Source organism: Apodemus sylvaticus, chromosome 3 (assembly GCF_947179515.1).
Source record: "Apodemus sylvaticus chromosome 3, mApoSyl1.1, whole genome shotgun sequence".
NCBI classification, from domain to species: domain Eukaryota; kingdom Metazoa; phylum Chordata; class Mammalia; order Rodentia; family Muridae; genus Apodemus; species Apodemus sylvaticus.
Genome location: NC_067474.1, coordinates 126,828,411 through 126,845,078, shown reverse-complemented (window position 1 = coordinate 126,845,078; position 16,668 = coordinate 126,828,411). Strand labels below are relative to the sequence as shown.

The 16,668-nt window shown below is 42.8% G+C and overlaps 2 protein-coding genes across 3 annotated transcripts in view; both read right to left on the bottom strand.

The window, feature by feature from the left end:
* Agbl4 (AGBL carboxypeptidase 4) overlaps positions 1–16,668 on the bottom strand; it is a 1,251,089-nt gene that overhangs the window by 189,008 nt on the left and 1,045,413 nt on the right. The window lies entirely within an intron of this gene.
* Bend5 (BEN domain containing 5) overlaps positions 10,119–16,668 on the bottom strand; it is a 45,266-nt gene continuing 38,716 nt past the window's right edge. For both annotated transcript variants that reach the window (XM_052177003.1, XM_052177004.1), the window contains one exon: positions 10,119–10,663. In XM_052177003.1, the coding sequence (XP_052032963.1) occupies positions 10,506–10,663 (158 nt within the window). In that variant the 3' untranslated portion in view covers positions 10,119–10,505. The remainder of the gene's footprint in view (positions 10,664–16,668) is intronic.

Here is a 16,668-nt window from a genome sequence, read left to right as displayed (position 1 = left end):
CCCCTCTCTCCATATCTTTTCAATATAGTTCTTGAAGTCCTAGCTAGAGCAATTAGACAACAGAAGAAAGTCAAAGGGATACAAATTGGAAAGGAAGAAGTCAAACTATCACTATTTGCAGATGATATGATCGTATACTTAAGTGACCCTAAAAACTCTACTAGAGAACTCCTACAGCTGATAAACAACTTCAGCAAAGTGGCAGGTTACAAAATCAACGCACGCAAATCAGTAGCCTTTATATATTCAAAGGATAAGCAGACTGAGAAAGAAATTAGGGAAATGACCCCCTTCACAATAGCTACAAACAGCATAAAGTATCTTGGGGTAACTCTAACCAAACAAGTGAAAGATGTATATGACAAGAACTTCAGATCTCTGAAGAAGGAAATCGAAGATCTCAGAAAATGGAAAAACCTTCCATGCTTGTGGATTGGCAGGATTAATATAGTTAAAATGGCCATCTTGCCAAAGGCAATCTACAGATTCAATGCTATTCCCATAAAAATCCCAACCCAGTTCTTCATAGAGCTAGAAAGAGCAATTCTCAAATTCATCTGGAATAACAAAAAAGCCAGGATAGCGAAAACTATTCTCAACAGTAAAAGAACTTCAGGGGGATTCAATATCCCAGACTTTAAACTCTACTACAGAGCAAATAGTGATAAAAACTGCATGGTATTGGTACAACATCAGATAGGAACAGTTCTTTATTTGTTGGGGATATACATGTGGGATGAGGTCATGTACTGCATATGGCTGGGTACCTGAGATACCCACCCCTCAGAGGCCCTGCCTGAGGTCTTACTTTGTCTAGGTGTTTTCACTAGGTATTCACTAAATCCTGCTCGCAGGATTCAAGTAAGGTGTGATGGGAGTAGCCTACAGAGGAGGAAACCAAGTCAGGAAATTAGTTAGCATCAATGTGCAGAGCCTGAGAGTTAGAGTAGTCTCCCCTGATGGTATGGTATCTGGAGAGAGGAGAGGTCAGAGAAAGGAGAGCCATTTGGCATGGAATGGGGGAGGGGCAGCTACAATCCCCACCCCAGCCAGCCTCTTCCAGGAGGGTCCTATTCTGCTTCTTCATTTTGTGCTCCCAACAATGGAGGCACCAGCATTTGTGTGTGGACATGTGCGTGCTCACTCACACAAAGACACACACACAGACACACACACACACAGACACACACACACACACACACAGACTCTCGCACTTACTTAAAAATAGTTTAAAAAATTTTTAAAAACAATGTTAGAACCTTTGAAATCATTCAGTTCAAATAATGTTTGTTAGTGAGACCATTACAGGGGTCTCTAGTGGAGGACAACTTTAAATTATGATGAATAAATTTGTAAGGATGTAAAGGGTCAGATTTATGCATCTCACAAAAGGAAGAAGTTGAAACAGTATATCTACGTAGAACGCTAATTTGCCAAACTCTGAATATTCCAAATACAGGCAATACTCTTGGGAAGTGGCACATGCATGTCTGCTTACTCTGCTTAAATATGGCTGAGTCCTTTGGGAGGCAACACAGTGACACATGGGGAGGAATTTAAAGATGCTCTTGTCTTTATCCCAATTATTTCACTCCTTGGAATTTATTCGACAAAAAAAAAAAAATCAGCAGAAGGAAAACAATCACAAAAGATGGCCAAGCAGCAATCCCCAATAGCAAGAAGCTAGAGATCACAAGCCACACAATGAGGTAAGAAAGTAAGCCTGGCTGGGGGCCAGGAAGGTAGGAAGATGGAACTGTGCAAGCCAGGCCACAGTGGAGCATGCTTAGGTGGTGGGGTGGGGCCTGCACTTGTCAGAAGAGCATAGAGGCAGAAGCATGAGGGGAAAGGGAGGGTGACCGTGAACTTGGGTTTGGCTCTTGGGATTATGGCTGGGTTTTCTTTTTAGTTTTTTTGGCTCTCTTTGGGGTTTTCTTTTGTAACTTAAACAAAACTGGAGAAGAAGACCTCAACCAGCTGGAATGTTGGACTGCCACCAACAACATGAAATGTGATGGGGATGAATGCAAAATCCTGCATTTCATTTAAGAAATATATTCCAAAAATCCACATGACTTGGGGTAGGAGTAGGACTGAAGAGCTGTTATGATAAAAGGGGCCAGAATAAGGGAACAAAAAGACTCCACATTTACTAGGCTGGGACCACAGGCAGCTACAATAGCAAGTCAATGCAGTTACCATAACAACAGTGTAAGGGGCACAGTGATAGGTAGGAGAAAGACTAAATACATATTGAAGTCAAGACTGTATCCACTGGGAGTTGCTCTGGCTTCAAAACTCACACTGTTCCTAATGCAGAATGGACAATTACAGGGACAAAGACGGTGGCCCAAAGCAGGGAGGAGTGATGTCTGCAAACACATTCTGAATCTTACCTTAGTCTGTAAGTTCTCTGCCTACCCCAATAAGAGGCAATTTTATTGTTAAAGCTGTTGATTCAAATTCTCAGAATAAGAGGTGAGGATGCCCCGTGGATAGGATGCTTCCTAGAGCCCAGAATCCATCCCTGAGTTCTGTCTTTGGCAATGTGTCCTGAAAGAGCAGCCATGATGCCCAGAGTTTGAATGAACCAGGATGATGCAGAAGTAAGGGCTTTTCTTACAACATCATTGACACGATTCTGTGAGGCAGATAAGCCCATTTCCAAAAGAGAACATTGAAGTGTTCTGGTCAGACTTTTATAAACTTGCCGCAAGCTAGGCTTATCAGGGAGGATGGAACCTCAACTAAGAAAATGCTTCCATCAGATTTACCTACATGCAAATCCATAGGGTGTTTTCTTGATTAATGATTGATATGGGAGAGCTCAGCCCTTGTGGACTGTGTCATTCATGGACAGGTGGTTCTGGGATATATATATATATATATATGTGTGTGTGTGTGTGTGTATGTGTGTGTGTGTGTGTGTTAGGGTAAGCAAGCCAGACAAATTGAGCCAGTAAGCAGCATTCCTCCACAGTCTGTACTTCAGCTCCCAGTTCCAGGTTCCTGCTTTGAGCCCCTGCCGTGGCTATCTGCCATTATAGTCTATAATCTGCAAGCTGAAATAAACTCTTTTCTCCCCCAAGTTGTTTTTAGTCAATATTTTATCACAGCAACAGAAACCAAACTGTAACATGAAGCTAAGACAGGTTAAGAACATGTTTAAGGTCACATACTAAAAAGGCCAAGATTCAGGGATTTAGGGCATTCTAAACCCAGTGTCCCCATTCTCACCATACAGTGAGCTCTGGTAGAACAGCATTTGAACTATGGACTGGTGAAGTATGCAGAGCAATGATGTCATATTGAACATTGCAAGGAGCCATCAGTACAAGCAGCATCTGTGACTATAAAGAGATGATTTGACACATGAGAGATCTCAGGAAAGTTCTAGCTTAACTGAGAAACATTTCAATGATGGACTCATGTGAACTGTTGGGTTGAAAGATGGCTGTTTTTTTTTTATTCGATATAATTTATTTACATTTCAAATGATTTCCCCTTTTCTAGCCCCCCCACTCCCCGAAAGTCCCGTAAGCCCCCTTCTCTTCCCCTGTCCTCCCTCCCACCCCTTCCCACTTCCCCGTTCTGGTTTTGCCGAATACTGTTTCACTGAGTCTTTCCAGAACCAGGGGCCACTCCTCCTTTCTTCTTGTATCTCATTTGATGTGTGGATTATGTTTTGGGTATTCCAGTTTTCTAGGTTAATAACCACTTATTAGTGAGTGCATACCATGATTCACCTTTTGAGTCTGGGTTACCTCACTTAGTATGATGTTCTCTAGCTCCATCCATTTGCCTAAGAATTTCATGAATTCATTGTTTCTAATGGCTGAATAGTACTCCATTGTGTAGATATACCACATTTTTTGCATCCACTCTTCTGTTGAGGGATACCTGGGTCCTTTCCAGCATCTGGCAATTATAAATAGGGCTGCTATGAACATAGTAGAGCATGTATCCTTATTACATGGTGGGGAATCCTCTGGATATATGCCCAGGAGCGGTATAGCAGGATCTTCTGGAAGTGAGGTGCCCAGTTTTCGGAGGAACCGCCAGACTGATTTCCAGAGTGGTTGTACCAATTTGCAACTCCACCAGCAATGGAGGAGTGTTCCTCTTTCTCCACACCCTCTCCAACACCTGCTGTCTCCTGAATTTTTAATCTTAGCCATTCTGACTGGTGTAAGATGAAATCTTAGGGTTGTTTTGATTTGCATTTCCCTAATGACTAATGAAGTTGACCATTTTTTAAGATGCTTCTCTGCCATCCGAAGTTCTTCAGGTGAGAATTCTTTGTTTAACTCTGTACCCCATTTTTTAATAGGGTTGTTTGGTTTTCTGGAGTCTAACTTCTTGAGTTCTTTATATATATTGGATATTAGCCCTCTATCTGATGTAGGATTGGTGAAGATCTTTTCCCAATTTGTTGGTTGCCGATCTGTCCTCTTGATGGTGTCCTTTGCCTTACAGAAACTCTGTAACCTTAAGGGGGCCCATTTGTCAATTCTTGCTCTTAGAGCATACGCTATTGGTGTTCTGTTCAGAAACTTTCTCCCTGTACTGATGTCCTCAAGGGTCTTCCCCAGTTTCTTTTCTATTAGCTTCAGAGTATCTGGCTTGAAAGATGGCTGTTAAGTTGGAGTGTGAAGCCATGTTAAGTAGTGTCACAGTACAGAGGACATCTAGGAGACATCTGTAAGATCATCTTTGACCTATAGGTTCCATGACCTTGTAAAGCTTCCTGTCAGACACTGGTCAATCCCTTCACAATAAAAGACAAGAGAAGTCTTTTGCAGTGTGTGTTTGTGTATACCAAAGCACACCTTTTATGACCACAGTAAACAAACGAGAAGACAAGGAAATAGAGTCTACTAAACATAGTCACAGTTTTAACAAGGCTTTTCTTTTCTATAAAGAAGAAATAAATTTCTGGATTTCAACCTCAATAATAAACATGAAAATATAATAAAACACATTTTTTTGCCAACAAAGTTGGGAGAAAAAATTTAAAAGTGGTTACACCCATTACAAGCATAAAGACTAATGCGACTGACATTCCTTTTGGCTGAGGAGAAACCTCACTAAGCAAACAAATGAAAGCTTAAGGGAATGTCAACACAAACATTTCCATCAAGCCTTATTTATAAATGATCTAAAATTCCAAGGAGCTATAAATGGGCCAGGAGACATGGGGCAGGGACTGAGGTTGGTGGGTGGAGCTAGAAGCATGGAGTGATTCAGCCTGAATTCTAGGTCCCAACAAATGCAGAATTTGCACTAGATATCCAAGGAGCCAAAAACATACATACATACACACACACACACACACACACACACACACACACACACACACACACACACACGTAAAAGCTAGGAACTCAGCACCAGGGACCGCAGGTTAGAGACAGCAGAGGGGCATCATTCCCAGGTAAGGGAATGAGCAAGAGCAGGTAGAGAGCAGGAAAGGAGATGATGAATCACAACATTAGCTTTGATGGCCATTTAGCCACTCATGCCACAGCACTTCAGTTAGCTCCACAGGCTTCCTAGGAGCCCAGGAACTAGATGCTGTTTACTCCACATTACAGTCAAGAAGCCAATGTTAAGAGGAAGTGCCTAGCTTCAGCAGGGTAGTAAGCTATAGAGCTGTGATGTGAACTTGGATGCATCTGCTACCTGACTCAAGTTCCTTGTATGGCTGGGCTAGATGGGAACACGCAGCAACACCCTCTGTAGCCTGGACTATCTGTAGGTTAACCCCACTGTGAGGATTTGAGCAACTGACCACATGGCTTACCAGGCTGTAGCTTTCTGTCCACCCACTTTGTGGACGTTAGAGTTGATGGTTTTGAATGCCAGGGAACAAAGTGGAAGCGGCCGTTTTAAATGTGCAGGGATAAGTGCAAACCTGGTTCTGTGTGTAAAATACATCCTTGAACAAAGGCCACCTCATAATATTTCTAGCAGTGCTGTTTGAAACGTTTTCCCTTCTTTGAAAAAAATCTATAAAGTTATTTTTATTTCTTTATAATTAAAACAAACCACAATGTAGAAATGCACTCAAGAAACAAACTAGAAGACTTCCTCACACAGTCCTTTAGCCAGAAATACACTGAGTTCTACCTTCTTTTTTCACTTGAAGGAGTCTGGGGCCATGACTTCTGGAAATTGACTCAGGTTCTGTCAGCCCACTGTGGCCAATCCTGCCCAACAAGACACACTATCCCACCACAAGGATCAAAGGAACCCAATTGTAGAAGCTAAGCTAAAGAGAGATGCAGGGGAGGTGATGGTGCACACCTTTAATCCCAGCACTTCTGCCATGAGTTCCAACCTTGTCATCCCAGGTGAATATCTGTGAGTTCGAGGCCAGCCTGGTCTATAAAGGGAGTTCTAGGACATCCGTGGCTACTCAGAGAAACCCTGCCTAGAACACCCCCACCCCTGAAGAAAAAGAAAGGAAAAGAGAAGAAATGAAAAGAAAAGAAAAGAAAGAAAGAGAGAGAGAGAGAAAGAAAGAAAAGAAGAAAGAAGGAAGGAAGGAAAGAAGGAAGAAATATAAAAGAAGGCTTGGGAGAGGTCACTCATACCTAGACAGAAAGCTACCTTCAGAATCGTCCCCAACCAAACAGAATTCTTGGAATGTGAGCAATAGCTCTAACCAAGGTTCTAGGGAAGATCCCCAGTTATTGGAGAAGAAATTTAGCCTCAATAGCAAGTATCTCTGGGTGACTTAAAGGAACCAATAGAAGATTCTGTTTACTCAGAAAACTTACTCCTTCTTTTGTGTACATACCCAATGAGTTCTAATAAACTGGTACTTTTTGAAAGTGCTGCTTGTGTTATGATACACGTTCTTACTTTGTTCTGGGCTTACTGAATTGGGCTCTTCAAAGTCTAAGGAACTGTATTTTAAGTACTTTGGCATATTCTTCAGATTCTCTGCTACACAGAAAACCTTCACAAATACATCCTTGAACAAAGGCCACCTTATAATATTTCTAGCAGTGCTGTTTGAAACGTTTTCCCTACTTTGAAAAAAATCTATAAAGTTATTTTTATTTCTTTATAGTTGAAACAAACCACAATGTAGAAATGCCTTACATAGGTGTTTAAATGAAATGTATTATTATAATGTAATTATTTGCAATATCTCCTAGTGACTTGAATCAATGAGTACCATAGGTAACTGAGGGCCAACTACTCCTACACATAATCAGAAATTATAGGGCTAGATTCAGGTCCACTTATCTTCCAGGAAGACAATGTATTTGACCTATTTATCTATTTACTCATTTATTGAGAAAGGAAAAGAGAGAGAACTTTCAGGAACTGGCTCTCTCCTTTGACCTTGTTTGGGTTTAAAGCAGACTCTCTCTTGGTTTTGCTGTTATGGTGCCAATTTCAGGCCAGCTGGCCCTTGAGTTTCTGGCTTACTCTCTCCCCTCTCCCTCCCATCTTTTCCTAGGAACTATATCTGCATTTGTCCAAAGATCTAGATCCTTAGGCAAGACATTACTCAACCTTTTCTGAGCCTCTTTCATTCATGAGTGTTTAAGGTAGCAGGAACATTGCAGGGACTCAACACTATCCCAGTCAGTGTAATTAGTATGCAAAACCCCATAATTAAGGAATGCCAAGGCAGGAACTCAAGGCAGAAGTCTGGATAAAGAAACTGAAGCAGAGAGCATGAGGAGTGTTGCTTAGTGGCTCACTTCCAGACTCAGGCTCAGCTATACCTCTTTACACAGTCCAGGGCCAGCCATCTAAGGATAGCACTGTCCAGTAGGCTGAGTCCTCCCACAATAATCAGTAATTAAAACAATGACCCATAGACATGCCAACAGGCCAATCTTTAGGATGCCATGCCTCAATTGAGGGTCCTTCTTCCCAAGTATGTCTAGGTTTGTATCAAGTTGACAAAACCTATGACAAGAGATGAAGGACTTGGGTTCATGATTGCAGATGGATTCTGTCCACTATAGTGAGGAAGTCAGGAGGGATGGATTTAGATTTGGCAGGAGCATGTGGTAGAGGCTATCACATGGTGGATCAGGAAGTTGAACACCCAATAGGAACTGGGGGTTGGGTATTTCTTTAATGACTTGCCTCCAATGACCAACCTCTGCTATTTAGACACTGTATTATGAAGTTTCTGAACAGCACAATGAACTAGAGATGAAGCATTTCAAACAGTCTATAGGAAACAGTAGTCAGAAAGAGTAATTTACAAAACCCCTTTCAGGTAGCATCCGGTTTCCCCTGCACACAATTCTGAATTAGGGATTGCTATTAGAGTCCAGTTAACACACAGAGTAGTAAAACAAGGACTTGAACCCAGGACCCAGTCTGTCACAGTCCTGTTGTCCCCAACATATGCCTAAGTTACACAAAGTGCTCTATGCAGTCTCCCCCACTGAATTAACAAGCACCAGGGAGGCAGTGGCGTAGTAGGCTAGTCTTTGAGAAATGCACAGAGCCCATGGGTGTCTGCATGCTTAGGGAGAAACATGATGTGGTCAATAGTGACACACTGTCGCTTCTCAGGCAGTTTGTGTCACTTAGACCCCAGCTGCCTAATGGTATAAAAGCAAATGCATCTTTTAAGCTGACCTCAAACTCACTGTGCTGGCTAGCATTTTTTTTTCAAATTGACACAAGCTAGAGTCATCTGAGGAGAGGGACTGTCAATTGAGAAATGCCTCCATCAGGTTGTCCTGTAGGCAAGCATGTGGTGTATTTTCCTGACTGATGATTCATGTACGAGGCCTCAGCTCACTGTGGGCCTCACCCCTAGGCAGGTGGCCCAGGCCTACCTCTTCTCCCAAGTCCTGGGAAAGACAGGCACTTGGCTGGGATGGTGGGCCACCATGCATAACTGAAAAGTGAATATATATGAAGAAGAACTGGCTGAATGCCAATAACAAACTTCCCTTACCTCAGGAAATGAATTAATCCATTTCATAGGTAGACAAGTCCTGCTGTGTAACCAGTTTCTGTCATTCCTCTACACTGCCTGATTTCCACAGTCTACTGATAAGGACTTTGAAAAGTTATGCCTTTGCATTAGATCACTCAGACGCTTTACAAAGAGTGGGAAAAACACTTCACAAGATAAATTCTTGTCTATATATACCATGGTGAACACACACTCATTCACAATGGATTAGTAAATTCATTATTATATTGCAAAGGGTTATTGGATCTACTGAAATACAGGGTCTCAGAGTGGTACCCCACTGCACCTATTCAACCTTGAGCTTTTGTTTATAAATCATCAAATTAAAAAAGAGTTTCAAGAACTACAGATCAAAGTTTTCCACCACAGTCTAAAAGTCCAAAATTTAAAAAAAAAAGTAGTTAACAACAATTGCTGACATTTGTGGAGCTCTTTATATATTTTATCTCTAATCCTTACAGCAACTCTGCGAGGCAGGTATTCTCCTTTTATGGAACAGAAAGAAGAGGCATGGGAGGTTATGTTAATGTCAAAGCAAGCAGGAGAGCCAGGCTTAGAACCTAGAAGCATTTGTCCAAAGCCCTTGCCCTTTCCAAAATGCCACACTTACTTTATTGGCGTTGCATAAAGAAAAGTGCAAGTCCACAAGAAGATGGCAGGTGGTGTGCCAAAGACATGTGCTGGAGACTGCAAGGTCCCAGCAGCCATGTAAAGAGGCACAGTAATGCTTATGTAACTCGAGAGAACATTTGAAACAAAAGAGAGAATGAATAAACCAACGGCCACAGGCATAGCCCATTTTCTGGATGCAAGTCCATACCACAACTTGCAGCATTACTAGGCTCCCAGTGCCCATTTCTTTACAGAGAGAGGCTCAAATAAATCAGGGAAGCTGATCATAAGCACCTTCTAGATACTAATCACAGGTCATCTTGGAAAAGTTGAGTGGTCCAAGACTTGTCCGTGTAAGTCAAAGAGTGTAATATGATTTGAGATTGCTCCTCAGAGCTGTTACAGGAACCATGGCCCTTAAGAAATCTTTCCCTTTCAGTTGAAGGTTTTTCCCTAGAGAAAGTTTTGCTGGCCACATGCAACACTAGTTACCTCTACACATATTTAATATTATATATATATAAAAAAGAGAACAACTGTCTACATCAAGAATTAATGGAATTTTATTATAGAACAAAATAGAGAAGTGGAGATCGATGTCCTCCGATGGTAAAAACAACAGTTTGTATTGTGGTCCGGACAGGTCTCTGACATTTTACAGCCCTGCAGAAAGTGCTTCGCCCCTTCCATAACAACACTGGCGATGGCATGAGGCCTGTGGTGAGCCCCGTGCTGAGTCTCAGTGAATCCATCTGCCTTCTTTGAAGAAGGAAGCCCAAGTTCAGACTAAGACACTGACCTCAGTGTCCTGAAGGCCTCCTGCCCAGACACAGCCGTGTCTGGTGTGGTCTGTTTGGATGGCACTATTACCTGAAATGCATACACCACACAAGAAAAATGCAAAGGCCTTAAGAAAAAAAATTAAAGTTTATTGCAAATTGTATTTTGCTTCCCTTCGTTCTTCATTTTTACAGGATTTGTTGATATCCATGATTTTCTCACAGATGTACTTGTTGACTTTGGAGAGTCTCTGTGCAATTTCCGTTTCATCCACCGTTTCTTGTGCTATTCTGTCATACAAACACTCTAGACAGAAAGAAGAGACAGGAAGGTCAAGGATTAATGATAAATTTGAGAACAAGTCTTTTAAGGAGAAGAAAGAGGATATGCTTCCTGACAATTCCAAATAACACTCCACATTATCTTACATGGTTATTTGACTAAAGTCCTACTATAGAGGATAGCTAAACACTATAAATGTATACTTAAACATAATGGCAAACCCAGATGTGGTGGTGCATATCATTAACCCCAGCACTCAGGAGGTAAAGGCAGTTAGATTTCTGTTTGAGTTGAAGGCCAGCCTGGTCTACATATTGAGTCCAGGCCAGTCAGAGCTACATAGTGAGACCCCATTTAAAATTACTGATGATGATAAGACCACCATTCAGATTACTACATTCCTCTAAAGCCCCTGGATGCTGGGCTCCCCATCTTACCCATCTTTATCAATGGTAACCACTCTCCTAATTTTCCTTTCACTTTTTAAAAATCTCCTAATGTTATCATGTGGGTACATGTCCCTAAACGTTTTCTTTTCCTAGCTTAGGCTTTTTAATAAATGTGCCCATCTGTCTATCCATCTGACTTGCCTATTTTACTCAGTGGGACACACAATATGGCAGTAAACAGCTGCAGGTTACCCAGTGAAGGCCACTCACCTTCTCTGAGACATACTCTACTGTATACTTTTATCCTATTTTTAACTGTGCATCTGAATGTCCATGGATATTTGGTTTTTCAAGTGCAAACAGCCTTGCCAGTATTTGAGGGTATTTTTCCAAGCAACTCTCTAGTTACCAGCATAGGCATGGCAGTGCTGAGCATTAAGGAGTATGCTACTCAATTTTACTGGGTGATGCTTGGTAAACTATGTTGTGCCAACGGCCATTCCAAGCGGTAATGTATGCAGTAAGTACTGGTTGCCCTGTAACTTCAACAGCACTTCACACTGTCACATCCTTAAGACTTTTGTGTTTGAAGGAGTCATTCATTCTAGTGTCTATTACTGAAGCTTCAGACAACTACTCTCTAAGAGATCCTACTATTTGCTATGGTAAGGCAGAGTCAGCCTAAACAAGGCCTAACTAGAACCTGATTTTCAGTGGGTCTCCCAGCCTAGAGATTTGGTACAAATTATTACCCTAGGATTCCCACTAGGGAATTAACTAGGACAGCAAACTCTAAAGTGGTTTTTATAAAGATGCCAAGAAGTATGCAGGGTAAGCAATAAGTAAGCCCCTTTCAAGCAATAAAAAATATAATACTCATGTGGAATTGTTATAATTATTTTATATTTATGCAACTATTAATTGCCCAGAGCTTAGTGTAGTGAGTGATAAAGGAGCTTACATATACATACATACATACATACATACATACATACATATATACATACATACATACATGCATAAGGATTACAGAAATATTTGTTGAATGAATGAAAGCTTTTCCAGGGAAGACTGAGAGGATTTAAAAATTCTAGATATAACAAGTAGGGAAAAAAAAAAGTTGGTAAAGTTCTCGCCTTAAATCAGGAAGACATAAGTCCCATCCCTAGAACTCATACAAAAATAGCCAGGCATGGTGGTGTATGCTTGTAATTCAAGCACTTGGGAGGTGGAGACAAGTAGATTCCTGGGGATCACTGGCTAGCTAGCCCGGAATAATTGTTGATTTCTAGGCCAGAGAAGATACCTATCTCAGAAAGTAGGGTAAATGGCACCAGAGAAGCAAAACTAACCTCTAGCCTCTATGTCTGTGTGTGTGTGTGTGTGCGCACACACACACACAAATCCACCCAAATATATTCTAGACACAAAAGGACATGGTATGGGTAGGGTGTCTAGCCATGTGCGAAACTACATCTTCTTTGGTCTTGAGTTTCCTCATGTAGAAAACCAAGTGACAGTCTAACTATACGGAATCATGATGGATGACTACAGCCATGTCAGCCCACAGAGGTGATACAAGCGGCAGCCTGTAAGACTAACTTGTGCTAAGCCTTCCACTCACATAGGGGCAGCCAGGGGACTAGAGTGAGGGGGCAGTTCAGGTCAGGATCCACAACTGCTTCCCCACTTCCTGTGTTTCCAAGTACTGGTAGAGCCTGCCTCCTCTTGCCACCCATGCTGCAGTGTACCACAAGTGTACTTTCTCTGGGCTGCTTCTTTCTCTCCACTGAGAGGAGCTTTACACAAATGTGCCTTACCTGGCCTCCACTACATCCTGAACACCTTGAGTGCTCAGTCCATCTATCTCCACTTGACTGATAAGGTGGGCGTCGGGGTCTTCTGCTCTTTCTACCTACACTCCCTTCCATTACAAAGCATCCAAGGCAATTAAGTGCCCTTGTCCTTTCTTCCCTGAAGAGGCAGGGTCCAATGTTCATCTTCTTAAGCCCTGCTCACTCTCTTGTGCTCATAACTACCCAGCTGAGTGAAGAGGCCGAAGTCTACCTGGCACTCTGTTCCCATGCCTGCGACATTCATTGCCTATGGGTATAGACTGTGATCTGATAAAATCCAATCATCCCACTTCCCTAAACCAATAGTCCAGCAACCTTGCTTGGACCTAATCTAAGTCAGGGAGAAGTCTGTTAAGAGATGTTCAGGTTCAAATATGGCTCTAATCCAGGGTGCCTCTGGGAAAAACCTAGGATACTTGTCTATATCCAATGGTGTCTCAAATCAGATAACCTAGGGAGTTCTGTCTCTGCAGTGGTCTTCAACCTAATAAAAGAGGACAGAAAAGCAAAAGACAAGAGGGAGGCGTGATGGCCCCTTTGAGAAGAAGAAAGAGAAGGGCACACACTGAGGAATGTGTTCAGGAAGGCCCCCACAGAATTCCAATCACCTTCATTTCCTGGGATATCAGCTCTGAATGGCCTCTCAGGTTGATTAAAAGGCTTTTGTTAGACTCTAACTTATTAATCACCTGCAGTTGCTGGGAATGTGTCCCTCTGCGAGGGAGCATTTGAGATTATTGCTTAATTAACAAGGTTTATAACAGCGCTAATGTGTCCCATTAAAAAAGTTATAAAAATTAACCAGAACGCAATGCTGTGGCTCATTTAGAAAGCTCAGATACTCTGCAAAAGGTCATTCGACCTTAATAAGATTTAACTGTCACTTTGGAGCTTGTCATCAGAGCAAAGCCCAGCTCTGTCCTCTAGCTTTCATCCTTCTAGAGAAGGGTCAGAGCTTTCCAACAGTTCTGCTCTCCTCTCTGGTAGCACCCCATTTTAACATCAAAGAGAAAACATCCCCTCAATGCTGTGAGTCTGAAGACTTCTGCCACTTCAATACACCCAATGTGACAGAGGATGCTCACATCAAACAAAATAAATACAAACAATCCCAGTCCTGCCAAACAGTTTGCCCGTGAGGAACCAGCCACATACAAGCGGGAATCATTCAAATCATTAGGCTAAAAATGGTGATTGTGTGGTGGGATGGCAAACGTACATAAAGCCTGTCTGGCTGCAGTGAAAAAGTAAAATATCACTCTCAATCTCCTCGTATTTCAGTACAAGAGACTTCTGCTGATGCCTGAAGTCTGAAACCCCAGTTTGGCTTGCTCATTCTGCTAAGGGTCCAAGAAAAAAGAACTAAACTAGGTTTTGGGTGCTTTGGGACTCATGGTAGAAGCACCCAACCTCACTAAGAGGTCAAAGAGAATTTCTTGAAGGATAGGATCTTAAGCAGAACTGCTGTAAGCAGCAGTAGCTGGCCCAACAGGACAGGTAGAGAGGCTGTGGCTATTCCAGGCATAAGGAATAATGCTTGCAAATCCCCTGAGGGTAGAGCAAATGAGGCTTGCTCAGTTCATTCTGCTAATACCTAAAAACTACAGCCAGTAGTTTTTATATAGCCAGTAGCCAAGCTGAATATGCCTGTATAACACGCTAAGAAGTTCACCCTCTAAACTTGGGGACTCTGACTTGGCTGGGGTGGGTGGGTGAGTGGAGGTAAGGAGTCATATCTATTTTCTGAGAGGTCATTCTGGTTACACAATCAGGAGAACGGTCTGGAGGCTTCAGGAAAGAAAGCACACAGCTAGGCCTGAATTATGAGAGTAGAGTGGATCTCGAAAGACAGGAAGGGTTTAGGGACTATTTAGAAACAGGAAGGCTGGACAGGCAAGAGTGCAGAAATGGGAGGGAGATGTACCTGTCTGGTTATGCTGCTCATTAAGAGAGGGAACACAGAATGGCAGAAGGCTACACGGGAAAGGCCAATACTCTACGTAAGGCAGGAACAAGATGCTCATAGGGCTGAGCTTCTATTGGAGATGAGGGAGAAAGATAAGCATAAAATAAGAAAGACACGCTGTGCAGAGTCTTTGACAGGGGCAGTGTGTCAGAAAGCAGTGGGGGCAGGAAGATGACCAGGAGCTTGTGACCAGCCTGGGCTACAGAATAAGAATCTGTCTTAAAAAACAAAGACAAACATAAAACACATAGGTTTTTGGCCAAGAAAACAAAAGCCGGGAAGGGACAAGGAAACTGCTACGACGGCACCAGGCAGTGAATGGGAGTCAGCCAGTCTCAGAACAGAGGCACACACTCAGCAGGTAAGTTCATGCTGAAACACATATTGACGGCGATCTGCGGGTACCCAGGGCCTGCAGCTGGGTTACATTCTCACAAGTGTGACAGAACTGGCGGTTCACACCTACTGGGCAAAGCAGGGACGCCTTCCCAAGAAAGACCTTTTTAGGGTGACCCCTTGAATAAAGCTGTACCATTCCAGACAGCTGCCGGCTAAAGGTTACTCCTTATTATCTAAAAATAAGTGGCTGCCTTCTTCAAGAAGTTATTACAAAGCTCCATGAAGCTTCACAAATTAATCATGAGCTAGTTACACATCGGCAAAGGCTGTGACCAGAGTGAGAGTGTGTGGGTTTGAATCCATCCTCTGAAACCTTAGCTTAGCTGCACAATCACTAGCATCTTGCCACCTTGACCTCTGGAACATTCAACATAGCTAGGCATTCTCTATTGCCTATGTTCCAACCTTAGTCTGGGACAGTGTTAGCTCTCCACAATCTCCCTAGGGATGTCCCCTCTAAGAGCCTTGGGGACCTCTGCAAACTCAAGCTGTGGATTGTGGCTTTCCCTTCCTTGTAAGACTGGCTGTTGCCCACCTCTGACCTCCTTCCCAGCTGTGCCAGTTCTCTGTTGAGCCACTTTACTTGAGTGTGCTGGTCTCTGCTCTGCGGTATGCTCTGCCTGACCTACTGTGCCTCTGACCTTCACTGCCTTTTCCTGGGTAACTCAGCTGGAATGCCATGTTTCAACAGGCCTCCTCCCCACCAGAGTTGACACAGCCCTTTGTCTCTTCATATCTTGTATGAAACTCGGAAAGCCCCCAAGCTGCCTGACTGTGCCATGGATGTATTTTGCCCCAGACTGTGCTGAACTCTAGGACCTGCTCAAACTATACATTCACTTGACTGATCACTGAGTCTTACTGTCTTCATCAAAATATGGCAGACCTGGCCATTTAGAGATCAGCAATTAGAGACAGATTACAAAGCCACCCTTGGTTTCCCGGCTTTCCTATTACAGGCTGGGAAAAAGGGCCTACTATTCCTGTGACCCAGTTTCCTATCTGTGAAAAGAGTAACAGCAGCCAGCGGTAGGGCTGTTGCGGGGAGAGGAGTTAATATACTTCCAAGTACCTAAGACAGGCATCGTTTTTAATGTAACGGGATATATATAATGAGTACTCGGAATGACCAATGACCAGCAGTTACTACTTTCATTCTGCTCTGCATACTACACTCCTTACTGTGCACTGACTACATACTACTATTGTTTTGATATTTTCATCATGAGACTGAGTTCCCTGTAAATGCAGTATCTTGTCCCCAGTGTTCTCGACCTCCAGGGTAGAGTCTAGCAAGGGGAGTGTGGCTTGAGAAAGAAAAGAATATGAAGTTAAGAAGGAGGAAGGAAAAACGGAAAGGGAATGAAGGAAGGAACATGGGAACAGAGACGTGAGGAGAGGAAGGAGCGAGGAGAGGGA